The sequence below is a fragment of the Oryctolagus cuniculus genome, chromosome 17 (assembly GCF_051225735.1).
Source record: "Oryctolagus cuniculus isolate XC-2025 breed Fujian yellow rabbit chromosome 17, ASM5122573v1, whole genome shotgun sequence".
Lineage (NCBI taxonomy): Eukaryota > Metazoa > Chordata > Mammalia > Lagomorpha > Leporidae > Oryctolagus > Oryctolagus cuniculus.
The window spans coordinates 56,869,846-56,888,667 of record NC_142883.1 but is presented as its reverse complement, the minus strand read 5'-3'; the positions used below and the strand labels follow the sequence as shown (position 1 = coordinate 56,888,667).

The window sequence follows — 18,822 nt, the reverse complement described above, 5'->3', positions numbered from 1 at the left end:
TCAGCTTAGGATGGTGGAAACAGCGTCTTACTCCATGACTGGCAGCATTAGGATGGCTCCTCTCTCCCTAGTATCCCTTTTGGTTTGTGAACATGGAAGCAAATCACCTTTGCTGCTGTAGGCAGCTTTATTTTGACCACGAGAAAAGTCACTCTGAGCAAAAAGGCCAAAGCACAGATGACAGCAAAGCTAAGAAAAATGGAAAGGCAGCAGGTAGCCCAATCACATGACACCTGGACTCTCCCTACCTTCGGATGCCCTATCAGCTGAAACCAAATTTACTTAAGTCACTCTGATTATGACTGCTACTACTATCAACAAAAGCACTCCAAGAAACACAAATGATCAAGTTTTCTTTGCTGCAGAACTTCTTCAGGCCTTAAATAAAAATATGGGTTGTCAATTTCTAAGATAAACTGATAGTACACAGCATTTCCCAAAGTCCTAAGGAGTATTTTTGTTTTGTTTTGTTTTCCATAGGACAGAACTTGGTAACAGGAGGAAAATTAAACACTTCAGTCCCTGTATTCAAAAATGTTGTCTGGCCAGTGTTGCAGGAAGTCAGAGAGAAGAGATGCAAGGCAAGAATACAGAAAAGGAAGTCACTGCAGTAGTCAAGAATAGCACCACCACAATTAAGATACAGAAATGTTAAAAAGAGATAGATGAACCAGAGTTCAGAGATGGACTTCTAGGAAGTAACTGGGTGTGCAGACGTGAAAAATGACTTCTCTGCATGCCAGGAAGCCAAGTCTGTAGAACCCTGGCACACCGTTCACTCACTCACTGCTTGGAGAGCCTGGTCAACATGTGGATGTGCCCAACAGCATCCTCCCTTCCACACTCTGGGCAAGAGACTCTGTAAACGGCTTCTCCCCTATTGCCCTTTGTGGACTGTCAATCAAGAGTCTCTCTTGTCCTCCAACTGCTGCCAAAGGATGATTAAACATTCAAACTGAACCAATCTGACTCTCTTCTAGGAATTACCTGAGTGGCCCAGTGACAAAACGACTGGGAAGCAGCCTCTTGCCAGTGGCCTCTGAAGGGGCTGTCCTGTGGCATGGCAGCAAGGGCCCTCCGTGGTCACTAGCAGACCACACATCCAGCTCTTTTTCGATTTGTGTGAGCCACCCCTCTCTCTTCCCTAGACTCCTTTCTTTGCCTAAATCAGCCAGAGTCCATTTCTGATGCTGCCACCTGAGAACCCCAATGACCATGGGGAAACCACAAGTCCTCAACCGCATGTCTCCCAGACTACATTCCAAAATGTTCTGTGTTGGGGCCGGCGCTGTGGCATAGCCGGTAAAGCTGCTACTTATAGCTGGTAAAGCTGCCGCTTGTAGTGCTGGCATCCCATATGGGTGCCAGTTCCAGTCCCGGCTGCTCCACTTCCGATCCAGCTCTCTGCAGTGGCCTGGGAAAGCAGTAGAAGATGGCCCAAGTCCTTGGGCCCCTGCACCCGTGTGGGAGACCGGGAAGAAGCTCCTGGCTCCTGGCTTCAGATCAGCACAGCTCTGGCCATTGTGATCATCTGGGGAGTGAGCCAGAGGATGGATGGCCTCTTTCTCTCTGCCTCTCCTTCTCTCTCTGTAACTCTGACTTCCAAATAAAATAACTTTTTTAAAAATGTGCTGTGTTTTCAAGGCCAACAGCAGATGACTGGCAAGGCTACCAGGATGCCCTCTCCTCATGGCAGACCAGCTGACCCTGGCACATGAGCTCTGACAAGTCCTTTGCAGAGCATGGAAGATAAGAGGTTTCTCATGTTTGACAGCAAGGCTCAAGAGACCTTCAAACAGATTTGTCCTCAGACCTTTAAGGGCCATGAAGTTAAAATATCCTTATGCAAAGGGGCTAGTGTTGTGGCACTGCAGATTAAGCCACTGCTTGCAATGCCGCCATCCCATGTCAGAGTGCCAGTTCAAGTTCCGGCTGCTCTGCTTCCAATCTATCTCCCTGTTAATGCTCCTGGGAAAGAAGATGACAATGATGGCACAGGTGCTTGGGCCCCTGCCACTTACATAGGAGATGGATGGCTCCTGGCTTTAGCCTGACCCAGCCCTAGCCATTGTGAGAGTGAACCAAAAGTTAGAAGATCTCTTTCTGTTCTTCTGCCTTTCAAATAAATACAACTTTTAAAAACATAATTTTTTTTTTCACAGGCAGAGTGGACAATGAGAGAGAGAAACAGAGAGGAAGGTCTTCCTTTTGCCGTTGGTTCACCCTCCAATGGCCACCGCGGCCGACGCACTGCGGCCGGCGTACCGCGCTGATCCGAAGACAGGAGCCAGGTACTTATCCTGGTCTCCTATGGGGTGCAGGGCCCAAGCACTTGGGCCATCCTCCACTGCACTCCCTGGCCACAGCAGAGAGCTGGCCTGGGAGAGGGGCAACCGGGACAGAATCCGGCGCCCCAACCGGGACTAGAACCTGGTGTGCCAGCAGCGCAAGGCGGAGGATTAGCCTAGTGAGCCACGGCGCCGGCCAAAAATAATTAAATTTTAAGATATCTTTATACAAAATTCTAATTACACTTGCTCACTTTGAGTCCTGGGATTTTTTTTTTTAATAAAAATACATGTTTCTTATAAAGACTTTGAAAGGTAAGGAAAATTACAAGCAGAAAAAAAAAAAAAAACTCACAATCTTACCATCTTACCTAGAAGCAAAAACCATGGTGCTCAGCCTTCTTGTCTGCAGAGCTCCATCCTGCCTTTTCAAGGCAATCTATTTGAATACTGTGAAAACTCAACTGTGTGTGCACTTCTCTATCCTGGTTTTTTTTTTTTTTTTTTTTTTTTTTTTTTTTTTTTTTGACAGGCAGAGTGGACAGTGAGAGAGACAGAGAGAAAGGTCTTCCTTTGCCGTTGGTTCACCTTCCAATGGCCGCCGCGGCCAGCGCGCTGCAGGCGCACCACGCTGATCCGAAGGCAGGAGCCAGGTGCTTCTCCTGGTCTCCCATGGGGTGCAGGGCCCAAGCACTTGGGCCATCCTCCACTGCACTCCCGGGCCACAGCAGAGAGCTGGCCTGGAAGAGGGGCAACCGGGACAGAATCCGGCGCCCCGACCAGGACTAGAACCCGGTGTGCCGGCGCCGCAAGGCGGAGGATTAGCCTAGTGAGCTGCGGCGCCGGCCTCTATCCTGTTTCTTTATCCTGCACATATTTCTCAGGCCTTAAAATTCTTCAAATGTTAGGAAAATACTAAAACAGTTGCAACTGTATAATGCTACCACAATTTACTTACTCTATGAACGCTAGACATTTAGCTTTTCCCACTGTCCCCACAGCTACTGCAGAATGATTAAAGTACACATGATGAAAAGCATCTGATCAAGAGCAAGCGGGCCTGGAAGCAAATCCCAACTACTTCCCTCGCCAACTGTGCCGACAGCAGACCCAGTGCTCACCTGCTCTGAGACTCCTCTAGCCAACGAAGAAAACACCAGAACCCACTCTGAGTGTGAGGATTAAACAGGAGGGTCTGGGCATGCCCGTGACACAGCTACCACTTGGGATGCCTGCATCCCCTACTGGGAGTCCTGCCTCCTCCTCCAATCCAGGATCCTATTAACACACCTCCTGGGAAGCAGCAGATGATGGTCCCGGTGCTCGAGTCCCTGCCATCCGTGTGGGAGACCGGGATGGAGCTCCTGGAGCCTGGCTCAATTCTGGCTGTTGTGGGCATTTGGAGAATGAAACAGTGGATGAAGATTGTCCCTTTCCCTCTCCCTCCCTCCCTCCCTGTTACTCTGCCGTTCCAACACAAATACATAAACTAAAACACCAGGAGGGTCTGTGAAGTACTGCAGGAGCATCTGTCCCGGGAAAACACTTAATAAACAGCAGCTCAAGACAACAAGGTGAGGCGTGTGCATACACCCATGAAGGCCCTGGTGTATGTGATTTCCTGAGCCCCAGCAGCTCCTACCCTTCTGCACTATACGTTCCTGTGTGGTTGGTGCGTTCCATAAGCGCTCACAGATATAGAAACTGCTTTCTCTCAACACAGAGCAGAAAAAGAACTTCAAAAGGGCACTCTCCTATCCTTTCCGCTGAAACTGCAATAAGAAAACAAAGTGAAGAAGATTCTATTGGCAGAAGTTTCATTTTATGCTCCTTGTGGTTAAGGCTACACACAAGATACTCAATTATCCTAAATGAATTCGACATTTTTATTTTTATTCAGCTCAGGAGCAGTTATTTGCATTTCTAAAACCACCTAGACTGAGGGAACTTGAGCAGCCCTGAGGCTGCAGAGAAGACAATGTAAGGGGGAGCGCCTTCTAGCCTCCATTTCTCCATCTGTGAAATGGGGCTGTGGATGGTACCCAATCCACAGTACAGCCGCAGCAATGAGTCAGTTGAAAGAGGGCCAGCGCTGTGGCATAGCAGGTAAAGCAGTCACCTTCAGTGCCAGCAACCCATATGGACACCAGTTTGAGTCTAGCTGCTCCACTTCCAGTCCAGCTCTCTGCTATGACCTGGGAAAGCAGCAAAAGATGGCCCAAGTCCTTGGGCCCTGCACCCACATAGGAGACCATGAGGAAGCTCCTGGTTCCTGGCTTCAGATTGGCCCAGCTCTGACCACCGGGGCCATCTGGGGAGTGAACCAGCAGAAGGAAGATCTCTCTTTCTCTGCCTCTCTGTAACTCTGCCTCTCAAATAAATTTATAAGTCTTTAAAAAAAAAATATGCCTACATGGAGCCGGCGTCATGGTATAGCAGGTTAAGCCACCACCTACGATGCCAGCATCATTCAAATCCCAGATCCTCTACTTCCAATCCAGCTCCCTACTAATGTGCCTGGAGAAGTAGTAGAAGATGGCCTGAGTCCTTAGGCCCTGGCAACCCACATGGGAGACCCAGAAGAACCTCCTGGCTTTTGGCTTTGGCCAGCCCAGTTCTAATCTTTGCAACCATTTGGGGAGTTAACAAGCAGAAAGTAGATATCTATGTCTCTTGCTCTCTCTGCAAAATTCTGCCTTTCAAATAAATCTTTAAAAAATAAACAAATAAGGGCTAAAGGTAAAGCTACCGCCGGCAGTGCTGGCATCCCATACAGGTGCCAGTTCAAATCCCTGCTGCTCCACTTCCGATCCAGCTCCCTGCTAATGTGCCTGAGAAAGCAGTGGAAGATGGCCCAAGTCCTTGGGCCCCTGCACCCTTGTGGGAAACCTGGAATAACCTTTCTGGCTTCTGGCTTCTGGCTTTGGATAGGCGTAGTTCTGGCCATTGCAGCCAATTGGGAGTAAACCAGCGGATAGAAGACCTCTCTTTGCCTCTCCTCTCTCTGTGTAACTCTGATTTTCAAATAAATAAATCAACAAAATAAATAAATAAATAAAAATAATGCCTATGGAATAGATAGCTCAGTTCCTGGCAACAGGTGGCACAGAAGTGGCATTTGTGACTCTCCTCCTAGGACTGGTTTTACCTGCTCCCTACAGAGTGGGGTGTGGCCAGGTGACTGGCGATAGCCAATGGACCATAAGCAGATGTGGCAAGCATTAATCTCAGAAGAAAACTTAGGAGCCAGGATGAGACCTACCACACCATTTCCAGCCAGGGTTTCACAGGGGCTGCTCCCACCTCCTCTGGCTGGAGCCATAAGCCATTAAGATTGGGCAGGAAGGGATAATTAGAGCAATTTAACCTAGACTAAGTTGAGCGGGCATTCAGTGAGGGAAGCCATGACAATGACTGACACGTTAGAGTGTTTCCTTCAGTCATGCTCTCAGCGAAACACAGGAAAACTGGGTTTCATTTGGGAAAAGACAACAAATGTCTATTTCAAGTTGTAAATTTTCAAGTACTTAAGAATATAAATACGGTCAAAATAAATGCTTCATGTCAAGGAGATTTATAGTACAGCAAGGAAGAAACATAATAACTATATTTTTTAAAGATTTATTTATTTTGAAGGCAGAGTTACACACAGGCAGAGGCAGAGAGGGGGGCAGGGGTGGGAGGTGCTCCACCCAATGATTCACTCCCCAGATGGCTCCAATGGCTGGAGCTGTGCCAACTGGGAGCCAGAAGCTTCTTCCAGGTCTCCCACGAGGGTTCAGGGGCCCAAGGACTTGGGCCATTTTCTACTGCTTTCCCAGGACACAACAGGGAACTGGACTGGAAGTGGAGCAGCTGGGACTCAAATCAGCACCCATATGGGATGCAGCATTGCAGGTGGTGCCTTTACTTGCTACACCACAGCACCAGCCCCAATAACTGTAATTTATAGAATACTTATTAGAACCAGGTGATGCTAATGATATTACACTTATTATCTTATTTAACTCTGACAATAATCCCATAAAGTAGGTGTCATTGGGTGGGGAAGGATGAGAATTTCTGCTCTCTTTAGTATCCCTCTCCCCATAGTAAGAAAGGCCTTAACACACATCCAAAACTAATTTTGACATGAGAGGTGGCAGATATCAGTAGCAGAAAAGTCTGTTGTCCTGAAGATGCTCCCCTCAGATGGGTCTGACCTGTTCTCGCAGACAGGAGCATCTGTAGGCACCCATCTGTGACAGAGACAAAGAAAGGCCTTCTCAGACCTGGACACTGGAGGGCAGAGCAGAGGGACCACGACAGCTCAGGAGCTTAATCCTCCTGACTTAGCAGCCGGAGTGGAGGCCACCTGTCTCTGCCTCTGTCCAGGGGAGTCATGTGACTAGTACCGGCCAGTGCCAGATGAACAGGATGCCCTCTGTGAGGTCCAGGCCAAGACGCTCAAGATCCAGGAGGCCACTTCTATCTGCCCTCTTCACCTTGGACAGAGGCTGGGGAGATGGCTAAGGGGGCTAGATTCCTGAAAAGCTGTCCTGAGGAGTCCCCCAACTCATGGCACGCTTCTCATGACTTTAACATGGACTTCTGCTCTGCGAGGGGGCCTAGATTTCAGAGCTTATGTCTTACCCAAACAGAGCTGACCTCTCCTGCACAACATGGATGGACAGGACACAAACAACAGGAAGAAGAAAATCAGGGGGCCAGCACTGTAGCATAGCCGGTAAAGCCGCTGCCTGCAGTGCCGGCATCCTAGATGAGTACCGGTTCAAGTCCCAGCTGCTCCACTTCCGATCCAGCTCTCTTCTATGGCTTGAGAAAGCAGTGGAAGATGGCCCAAGTTCTTGGCCCCTGCACCCACATGGGAAACCCGGAAGAAGCTCCTGGGTTCAGATCGGCACAGCTCCAGCCATTGTGGCAATCTGGAGAGTGAACCAGTGGATAGAAGACCTACTCCTCCCTCCCTCCTTCTCTCTCTCTGCCTTTCTGTAACTCTTTCAAATAAATAATCTTTAAAAAAATCAGGAAGAAAAATATGAATATTTAACAAAAAAACAATTATAACACTGAGCAAGAGGCAATGATAAAGAAATTCAAATGAGAATAGGTTAAACCTAAACCACTTTGGGAAGATGAGGGAGAGTCTCAGGTCAAAGCTAGTCCAGGGGTAAAAAAAGAGAAAGAAATGTAAATTAGGAATGACAATAGAAATACAACTACACACCCCTCAAAAGAAACCTTCTATCAAACATTGAGATCATAAAATAAATGCTTTTCTCTAAAACGTTACTCAAAGTGATTCAAGAAAAGTCAAAAAAATGAACAACTCAAGAAATCTAGGAAACTATTAAAGAACGACATCTCAACAATGTCCTTGGAAAGTTGTTTTTAACTGTCCAAGAACAAGTAATTTCTCATCTCACCACATATAGGAAAAGAAGGATGCTGAACAACCCACTCCACAATGTCAACCAAATGTGACAGGTTTAGCAAAAGAAAAAATTCAAATGTTCTCACAATATTGAACGTCAAAATTCTAAATAAAACTATAAAGTAAATTTAGCAATGCAGAAAAAAAATTAGCAAACCTTAGAGAAAATTGATTACAGGAAGCCAAGAAAAGCTCAATATCAGAAAATCCATCAAGGTTCAAGTAACCAAAACCTAAGTTATTCACAGATAGGCTCCACCACTGATGTATCCTCAGCATAGAGATCAATGTACATAGTATAAATACTTATAAACTAAGTGTTTGAGAGAATATTAATACATTAAAGAAAAAACTACTTTATGATTATCTGTAAAGGTCATAAGTCAAAATAAACTTTGGTGCCAAAAACTCAAAGTAAAATAAAATTATGCACGATGTAATATAATTAAAAACAAGATCTCTCAAACCAACCATGTATTTGTATTCAGATTAATAAAGCAGTATGGATGGTCATATATTATACTATTAGGGGTCTTTGAAAAGTTCATGGTAGGCAGCTATTTTGGCACAGTGGTTAAAACGTCACTTGGGATGCCTACATCCCATGTCGGAGTGCCTGCGTTTGAGTTCCAGATCCATTCCCAATTCCAGATTCCAGCTTCCTGCTAATGCACACCCTGGCAGGCAGTAGGATGTCTCATATGGCTGCATCCCTACCACCTACATAGGAGACCCATATGGGGTTCATGGTTCCTGGCTTCAACCTGGCCCAGTCCCAGCTCTTGCAGTTCTTTAGGAAGCAAACCAGTAGATGGGAGATATTTCCTTTGGTCGATGGGTCTCTTGGCATCTCTCTCTCTTTCTGCCTTCCAAATAAAGTTTTAAATTTTTTTCTTCACTGAGAATGCATATTATACAAAACAGGCATGAATTTCCAAACTTCTTGCATCAAATAAACTCATCTTTTAATTCCACTTTTCCACAAACTTTTTGAAGCACCCTATGTTTTAACACCAATCTGCAAGTTGTAGACAATGCAATTAAACAAATAAGTATAAACATTGAAGAAGATGAAAAATTATTATTTGCAAAAGATATGATTATCTACCTGGAAAATCCCATGGATTTAAAAAAATACTTTTACAGTAGTGAGAATAAAAAACTTTAGGGATATGTATGTAGCATATAACAAAGAATTTAAATGCTTAATAAAATTAAACATTTTTAATTAATGCTTAATTACCTAAAAATCAATAATAAAAGTTATGACCATGCAGTTCAGAAAATAGAGTACACAACCACGCCTCTGCTTTGGAAACTTGTCTGTTGTGAGAGGAACCTTCCCTACCAAGGCCAGCAAAAAATGAACTATAGTAGCCCGATCCCCTGAACAACCCTCTCCTTCCCCACTCCAGGACAGTGCCCCAAAGCCCACTAGTAGAGGTTCACTTCTCGGTCCCGAATGGGATATGAACCCCACTATTCCTCTGTGAAGGGATACCACTGGGCACAAGGCACTGTCTCTCACAGCCAGACACACAGACCACGGGAGACCAGAGAGAGGTGGAAAGGGGGTAGAAGAAGCAGTCACATCTTCTTTTGCTTGAAAGCTGGGCCTTGGTCTACCTCTGCATTTCCAGTTGTAACTGAGACCAAATCTACAAACAATATATGCTAAATGAATGGAAATAAAAAAGAAAAACAGAGCAAAGACATATGCAGGCAATTCAGAAAAGACTACAAATATCCAGAAAACACATACATATTCTCAACTTCACTAAAAAATGGAGGCTTCTGTTTTCCCCCACACAATGAACAAAGTTGTAATATTAACTGTCTACAGGATTGGGGAAATGAGATTACAATTCTAGTGAAGATGGGAAAATAATGTGTGAGTGTCTGTACCAAATGGGCACAGTGACATGTACTTGGACTCAGTAATTCCACTGCTAAGACTTCATCCTAGGGAAGTCAGTCAGTGAGAGAAAAGAGGGAACTTCAAAAAGTTCACAAAAAAAAACCACATATTTTATGTATATTATATATATAAGAAAAGGTGCATGGATTATTTTTTGCAGCAAAATAAACTTTGAATTCCATTTTTCCATGAACTCTTGGAAGTACCATCCTATTTACCAAATGACCAGCAAAAGGAAATTGGTTAGGGGCTGGCCCTGCGGCACAGCAGGTAAAGTCACTGTCTGCAGTGACGGCATCCCACTTAGGACCCGGGTGCTTCACTTCTGATCCAGCTCTCTGCTATGGCCTGGGAAAGCAGTGGAAGATGGCCCAAGTCCTTGGGCCCCTGCACCCGCATGGGAGACCAGTTGGAAGCTCCTGGCTTTGGATCAGCCCAGCTCCAGCCATTGTAGACATTTGGAGAGTGAACCAGCGGATGGAAGATCTATCTCTCTCTCTGTCTGCCTCTCTGTAACTCTGCCTTTCAAACAAATAAATAAATCCTAAAAGGAAATTGGTTAACTTCAGAATATTATATAGCATGGAAAAGCAGGCAGTAGATACACAATCATTGACATGGAGTAATACTGAAGATACCATATGAAGGTGAGGAAATCAGGTAACAAAATAACACACACAGTATTGTCACCTAAGAGTACCCCCAATGTTAAGCCATGCCTAACTACACACCCATTAAGAACTCACAAGACTATTCTCAAAACATTAACCATGGTCTCCAGGTAGTCAGATTATCAGTGAGCCTTTTTCCCTTCTTTCCCATCTGTAAATTTGTGATTTTTCTATAATAAACAAATATGACTTATATAACCAAAGAGAAAGTTAAAAAAAAGTAAATTGAATTCTGTGGGAAAATAAATATTTATTCTAAAAATATGCTCTAGAATTGGAAAATGAAAGCAAAAACATCTGCTTCCTGGACAGCGAGTTGTACATTGCTAGACAGCAACACACGACGCGAAGGCGGTCAGGTTCCAGGTGCCAGCTCACTCTGCGGCCCTGTGCCTGGGGGGAGCCCCGACTGTCCCCCACTGCCCTTACCCTTCTCTCTGACCTCACCACAGAACTCAAGGACAGCTAAGAGCATCACTCGCTGTCCTCAGGAGATCACATCTGAAACAAGAGACATTTACTAATGCCCTCTAAAAGAACAACCCTAAATGACGGTTCTATTCACAGGGCTACTGATTTACTTTCCCTCAAGGGAAAAAGGAACGGTTCTTATGGTCCATCATAAAAAAACACGAATCCAGGCTGATAAATGTCTTTGGTAGAGGCAAAAGGAGCAAGGGGATGTGATTCATTTGCAATTTTGGAGACGGGCTTGCGCTCACAATGACTTGCAGGTGCCGGACAGCAGAATTCTGCAGGAAATCTAGCAGCCTCATGCTGAATGCTAACAGCAGCCCAGCAGACGGTGAAACCTGCAGACCTGCACAGCAGGGACCTCAAAAGGCGAGAGCAAAGGACATTCTCCCCAGATTTGCTGGCCTGGTTATCAGCGAGTTAGTACATTCTGCTATCTCTCACGCTCAGCTTCCAAAACTCAAACATGAAGAACTTTGCCCTGAAAACTTCCAAGATATAGGATGCTTTTCGGGGGACAGGTTTGGGTCTGCCTGGCCCTGGGTTGGGGGGCTAAAAGGAAGCCTCGGGTAGGCCCTATGTTAGTCTGGAGGGTCCAATTCCCAGCCAGGGAAGTGGCAGGGAAGGAATCAAGCAGTCTGATGAGCAATTGGCACTTGCTTCTCACTTATCCCTGATGTCCTATTGATTAGGTCATGACTCCCAGGAAGCCTGCTGAAGGACAGGGCAGTGTCTTGAGAAACCTTCAAGGAAAAGCTCTCCACTGGCTTCGGCTGTTTGGGCCTAAGCAGAAACGCTGGGAGCATGGGTGCTGCTAGAGGCTGCTGCAGCCTCAGCATCCTGCAGGGGACCACAGGCTGCTGCCTGGGCCAGACCGCTGCAGCTGAATCCTGAGAACCGCACAGCAGCAGGGAGGCTTGCGCCAAAAACCACGCACACTCAGCAAGCACACTGAGCAGTCCAGGAATGGAAAACAGAGCTCTGGACACAAAACCCGGTCTTCCACTGCTGCCTGACTCACAGCCTCCAATACCCTGTACTCTAACCCAGCCCGAGCAGCCCTGCGCCCTCCTACACGGCCATAGCTCCATTCCTACTTTCATGCATGTTTATGCAAGAGCACAGACCCCATTTGTAGCCACCACTGGGCAGTGATGCTGGAATCCATTTCTAAGAAGTCCTTTAATTTTGGGGAGGGGGGGCAACATTTTTGGAACAGCAGACAGTAACAGAACCATGAATTACAATAACAATGAACCTCAGCAACCATTTGGTGAGTCCTATGGTGGGGGGGGGGGGGTCAGGCTTCCTCCAACCTCCCAGAAGTCCTCTAAGGCAGGGGCTACTGTGACCCTACTGTGCAGACTGGAATACAATCCTCCTCACTGGATCAAGGTGCCAACTTTACTTCCATTTTCTTGTTCACTTAGTGGATCTCCTGGGTGCTAAATGTGAACTCAGGGTTGGTTCCACTCAACACAAACCAAATGTCACACCCAAGAAAACTACTCTGTACGGTTCAGGAAGCTTCTCAACCCAGCAACGCCTAGATCCTCTTAAAGGTAAAAGACAGTGCCGTAATACATAAGCAAGACATAAATAAGATCTGGCAAAGCCTGCCAGCGCAGCTCTTCCTCACTCCTCTGACCATGCACGCCCATCACAACATTAAAGCAGCACCATGTCAGGCTTTCCCCATCTCTGAACTTCTTCACATGACTCCCCTCACCTTATTCACTCAGTTGCCAAAGGATTTCAGAGAACCTACCGCGAGCCAAGCAGTAAGGCAGCTGTCCCTGCCCTCAAGGAGCTAAACTGACGGTGGGGAAGATAAATAAGGCAAAAAGTAGAATACAATTTAGCCATTATAACCATAGCATGCCTTTACAATGCAGATTCCAAGGGAACAAGGATTCTTACTTGCTCTGTACTGTTAATAGTCCCTGAACCACAGCAGAACCCAGCACACAGTAGGCATTCAATATTTACAGAATGAATGCATGTGTACATGCCATAGTTCATAAAATCCAACAACAGATATAACATTGCCCAGAGATTCTTACAGCCACTATTTATTAAGCACTGGGTTAGATACTTCTTAGAAGTACTATCATGTCATCTTTACCATAATCACCACAATGCAATCTTCCTCATCCTCATTTTGCAGATAAAAAACTAAGATGCAGAGAGTTAACGTTCCACAGTCAATAAGCAACAAAACCAGACCTGTCCCACTGAAAAATCTCCTGTCCATTAGGCCACAGTGGCCAGGGCGTACTCCCCAAAGGAAGATGTGAAGGCACAGATAAGGGAGAGTCCAAAGCAGAGGGAACATGTGCAAAGACTGGAGAAGTAGTCCAAAGAAAAGATGAAATTCTTCCCAGTAAAGTACAATGGATTTTACTAACTCTTTGGGTCCCTGAGGTCTTCACTGTGAGCCCTTGAGGAGAGAGTACTAGGGACCCAACAGAGTAGGTTTAAGTAGGGCAGTTACTACATCGTTAATGTGCATATGAGCCAGCATTTCAGGGCCACAATGAAAGACCTGAGGCAATTCGCTTTCCTAAGAAAGGTGGTTAATTTGGGCTTCCCATCTTGGTGGTTCACATCTCGGGACTGCACAGGCCCCAGTGGTCCGGCCTCTAATGACCGCACTTGTCCTGAGTCAGCACAAGGATCACATGGTAAGAGTGTGTGTGTGTCCATGAGGTCTCTAATTATAAAGCCCGGGAATTAATCATGGGGCTCCAATGATCCAACCCAATCACCTCTCAAAGGCCTCATCTGTGAACACCTCAATGACTTGAAGTTTCTGCCCTCCTAGTACCTCTAACTTTGGGTCCCACGAGTCAGGAGTCAAACCATATTCAAACCACAGTATGCAAATACTTGAGTCCATCTCTAGCGATTTCATATTCAGAAGTCGAGATCCTGCAACCTACAGAAGGCAAGCCAGGCGAGGAGCTGTGAAGAACAGCAGCTCTCAACACCCAATCATACAAGGCTTAGAACTGAGTGGCTTGCTCAAGCAACTCTACAAAGTGCTTTATTATCCCACCCCTCAAGTCCAAACTTCCAATCCTATGTACTTGTACCGATTAAAGGAACTGAGAAGCCAATTCTGACCCTTTTCTCTGACACTCATAGGATCATGCCTCACAACATTCCCAGTAAGATGAAGAAATTGCTGCTCCTTTCATTTATCACCAACTGTTTTAATCTTGGCAATTGACGCCAACTGAGCACAAATTGTCTACAGGTATTGTACTATAGGTACTGGGCATACAACAGCAATCAATACATTGGATCAGAGGCAGACAGACAAGAAAATAACAAAATAGCATTCCAAACAGTTATGACTGCTGTGCAAAAATGAAAAGGATGCTGGGCTAGAGAATGAATGGGGGAGGGAGGGCTTCTCCAAGGCTTTGGGCAAAGACGTGAATGGTGGGGAGGAGGATATGAGGGGAGCAGACAGTCAGGCTGGGAAATAGGAAACTGGCAAGAACAGCAGCCCCAAGACAGGAAACAGCCTGGGGTCTTTGGGGGAAGGAAGGTCATGAGATGGAGCTCAGTAAGGAAGGAGAAGGGAGAACAGAACGGGTTTGGAGAGACAAGGAGGAGCCAGATCAGGTATGGTCTTGCAGATCACTGGAAAGAGAGCACTCTGCATGCAATGAGACGCCAGCAAAGCCTTGTGAGCAGGGCAACACGAGCTGATCTTTCGCTTTACAAGATGCTCTGGATTTCATCACAATGGATACAGTCTGCCCCTTGCCTTACCTGCCGCACAGCACAAAGAGTACCACCTGGTAGAGGCGGAATTCTTCCATACGCCAATGTCCAGCAAGCAAGTAGAAAGTACCTCTATTTGACCAGCTGCTTCCACTTCCAAGAACACACTCGGGAGAAATAAGACCACTTTTGCTAAAACCCAACCTCCTCTCGCCCTTTCTCATTCCTTCCATGAATGAGGATGAAAAATAAGACATTGGACCCTCGGCTCAAGAACTTACAAAGTCTTTTAACAGAAGAGCTATGTTTCAGGGAAGCCAAGAAAGAAATACAAACACCTGTCCCACAAGTAGATCCTAGCACTGAATGGAAACCCTAAGCCCAAGACAAACCAGCAATCCACATCTTGTGTCAGGGACCTCCTGCCCACTTGGTTGGTCTGACACCATGACTGATGCCAGCCTGCAGGGTGAGGCCAGAGGTCAAGGCATTTAACATCCACCGGTCAGCCTGTCATCCATGAAACAAGCCGAGTACCAGGAAAACACCATCCCAGCAACCAACCTCTACAGGGGCAGTCCACGTGAAGCTATATTGGTGGCAATACCATGCCAGAAATCTGGGCTAATCTGTCTCTGCTATTCATGAATTCCCCTCCTCACGGTAAGGCACATGTGTTTGGGAAAGAGAAATGAATCCAAGTCAATTTTAGACTGTGTTACTTGGAAACCATCTGGAGTCCCTGGAAGCAGAAGAAGCCACCACATCCCCTGCCCTCAAATGCCCACTGTAACTAGGGCAGTGTGCTTAGACGGGAGTTTAGCTGTCCTCTGTCCTCCAGGGACGTCCCCACCCCCACCCCACCAGGTGCCAGCCCCGGCTCCACTTCCCACCCGAGAAAGGTATTTGGTTTCTTGATAAACCTGGTGGAGAGCCCTCTGCGTGTTGAGCTTGCACCTGAATCGCATCCAGTGCTGGGTTCTTTCGCTTCTCAATCCCTTGAGAACTGCACACCTGAATTTCTTTGCAACAAACAGAAATCCCTCCCCCAGGGAGCAGTCAGTTCAGCAAAACTCCCCTCTACCCAGCAATCCTGTGTCCATAGAGAGTCTAGCTTTGGAAGAGGCCCACAGCAGAATCCTTATGTAAGCTTCATAGACGCTGGCACCCCGCAGAGCCGCTCCTGGCGACACTAGCCCAGATGTAGCCCATTTTCACAGTGATGACAACAGGCAGAGTCCTGGTGGCTCCCCTAGGGCCTGGTTCTAGCGGGCTGGGCGCCTCTGTCCCCCCTCCCCTACCTGGCTGCGATCCTCTGCTTATCTCATCTCGCAAAGGAGTTGCACCTCCCTCTCTGCAGCCTCCCTCCCTCCACCAAAATCAGTCTTTGGACCCAGCCGGCCGCAGCGCCATGCCACCGGCACCTACCCCTCCTTCCATCCACCCACCCCCCTCCCCACCACCCGACGCCTGAAAAACCCACCCAGGAAAAGTGATCCAGAATCTCGTCCAGTCGCAGTCCCCGCACACACACACGGCGGGAGGGGCAGGCTGGCCAGGCCCAGCACTTACCCCGGAGCGGCCCTGAACTCGGCGCAGGGGAGGACAAGGGGAGCCCAGAGGGAGCCGAAAGGGAGCGGACGGCTCCCGGGAGAGCGCCTGCGGCTCCGCTGCCTGCAGCACATCAGAGCAAACACCTGTTTCCAGGGAGCTACGCGGCCAGGGGGGAGAAGGGAGTCCCAGGGAGAGGCTGGGAGGCCGGGGTGCAGGGGCAGCTGGGGACGCAGGTGGAGGATGCGTCACAGTCTGCGCTTGGCAACCGGAGCCCGGAGCAGCAAGGAGGCGAGCGAGCAGTGCTCCGGGGTCTGTGAAGTTCCGGGAGGAGGGGTCGCGGCGCCCGGGGGCGCAGAGGCAGGGAGGCCAGGAGGCCGGGCGGGCTCCATCACCTGCGCGCCCCGGCCGCGGCTGCCCGCGGGCCACCTACCTGCCCACCGTCTGGTTGGCCAGCTGGCGCATGCGATTGAACTGCTTCTTCATCGTGGCCCCGCCGCCGCGCTAGCCCGCGAGCTGGGGAAGGACGGAGCAGCCCGGAGCCCGCCGCAGGGTTACATGGCTCCCGCGCGGAGCCTCCGGGGCGACGGCGACGGCGGCGGCACTGCGGAGCCTCCGGGCGCCGTCTGGCCCGCGCGCGGCTCCCTCCCGGGGGCGCCCCCGCTACTCCTCCTCCCGCCGCGCCGCCTCCTGCCGCATCCTCTTCACGCGCGCAGCGGCGCCCTCATAGCAACGCCCGGGGCCGCCCTCGGCGCCGGCCCCGTCCGCCCGGGCTGCAGCCCCCCAAGCCCGTCAGGCGCCGGGACCCTGGAGCTGCCTCAGGCTGGCTGGCTAACCGGCCGGCCGGGGGGCGGGGTGGGAGGGTCCCGGTGCGCCTGTGCATGGGGCGCGCGGCATGCTGGGACTTGTAGTTCCCGGAGCCCCCGTGCCCACCTTGCCTGGGTGTGAAGTTTGCTAGGACGCCCGAGGGCGGAGGCGGAGGGACGAAGGCAGCGTCGCCTGGCGCTTTAGCCGTTAAAGAAAAATAACAGAGAAACCGAGAATGCTTGGGAAAGTGCGCATCTGACTCCTCCGTTGCGTTTTAAGGGAAGGTGAGGGAGGCACCCCTGTTGTGGATTCCCAGGAGGAAGATGTGTGGCAGCAGGTGCATGGCTCAGAATGGTTAGAAGGGCACCCGGCCCAGTGCTGTGGTGCCGAAGACTGAAGTTTGGAGCGCACAGATTGACGGAAGATTTCGAACCACAAGTCCGAGCCTGAAACTTCACCAAGCCCAGAAGATAAACAGATCTGGAAAAGTCTAGAAAAGCTTCTGAACAATGGAATTACAAGACGTTAATTTGGGGGACCCCCCCCCCCCACAAAGTGTGAAACCCAAGCCTACAGGTTTTGTTTTTTTTTAATTTTCATCTGATACATTTTCCGTGAAGTTGTTGAACCTCTCTCTCATAGAAGAAGGGTGTCCTCGGAGCGGCGTGGGTGTGTCCAGGCCTAACCCGACTGCAATCGTTTGTTTGCATGGCTGGGATTCCAGTCTTGAGGCTGTTCCCATCGCCCTTGCATCCCCTAGGAGACTAGGGGCCTCAGGGGCAGCAGCCCTGGAGCGTCCCACACAGCAGCAGTCCGTTGGCATCCATTGGCTCCCAACTAGAGAGGGGTTTGGCTTTCTCCAGGCTGGAGATGGGAGAATGCTGTAGTTCTATCATTAGTTATCAAGGAAGAGCAGTGCCTGTTGTTGGCTGCCAGGAGCTTTGGATCAAACTGATGGGTTCCTCTGTTAGAATTCCACAGACCTAGGACATGGGGGAACTCCAAAAGAACATGGAAAAAGGAATTAAAAAGTTTATTTTTGATGCAAAAACAAATCGAAATCCATACAAACCAGCAGTTTTTTTTAAAGGTTTGTGGAAAATGGGTATTATGAAAAAGGTATGCATGGGTTTCAAAAAATTTTGCACCAAAATTAACTTATCTTTCAATTTCATTTATTTCATGAACTTTTTGATGCACCCATCCTATACTGTCAGGAAAACTGGGGCACCTCTTTAAGCATCAATTTCCTTCTCTCCTACAGGGAAATAATGCTGTCTAATAGCAAAGAAAGAGAACTATGTGATGAATTACCCATAATCAAATTATGTATACATTTCGAGAGAATAAATTATGTCACATTCATTTACTCCAAATATGATTGTTGTCGTAATAGAGGAAAATCCTGTTCCCACAACAGAATGAATGAACTCATCTGCTAAATGAAAGAACGTTTTCAAAATGGAATATTTTGTGTATGCTGATTATAGTTGCAAGATGTCCTAAATATGGCTCTAAGTATCTTGCTGGCCAGCTGAATAAAAGATGGTTTGAGGCATGTCTTGGCTGAATGAACATGAAATCTTTAATTAATTGTGAATTTAGCCTCCGCTTATTAGGTCAGGCAGTTCCGGCCAATTAATAAGTGAAGGCTTTATTTGCTTTTACCTAACTGTGATAGGTTTATAATATTAACACAATGTTTATACAAATGGAAATTATTTCCATTTTGATATTTTAATAAAACAAAGAGACATCATGGTTTTACACATGCAAATAATAGAAGAGCTGTTATGAGTAGAATTGTATTGTCCAATATAGTACCCTTAGCCCACATGTGGCTATTGAAATTTAATGAACTAGGGGCTGGCACTGTGGCGTAGCAGATTAAGCTGCTGCCTGCAGCACCAGCATCTCATATGGGCGCCAGTTAGAGTCCTGACT

The 18,822-nt window shown here is 47.8% G+C and overlaps 1 protein-coding gene across 9 annotated transcripts in view; it reads right to left on the bottom strand.

Moving 5' to 3' along the window:
- ARHGAP44 (Rho GTPase activating protein 44) overlaps positions 1-16,928 on the bottom strand; it is a 188,382-nt gene extending 171,454 nt beyond the window's left edge. For 2 of the 9 annotated variants that reach the window (XM_089317709.1, XM_089317712.1), the window contains exon 1: positions 14,569-14,634. In XM_089317709.1, coding sequence (XP_089173835.1) covers positions 14,569-14,618 — 50 coding nt within the window. In that variant the 5' untranslated portion in view covers positions 14,619-14,634. Of the gene's footprint in view, positions 1-14,568; positions 14,642-16,003; positions 16,287-16,504 lie in introns of those variants that run through there. The other 7 variants (XM_008270707.5, XM_051825171.3, XM_051825168.3 and 4 more) reach the window with 7 other exon arrangements.
- Positions 16,929-18,822: the final 1,894 nt, after the last annotated feature.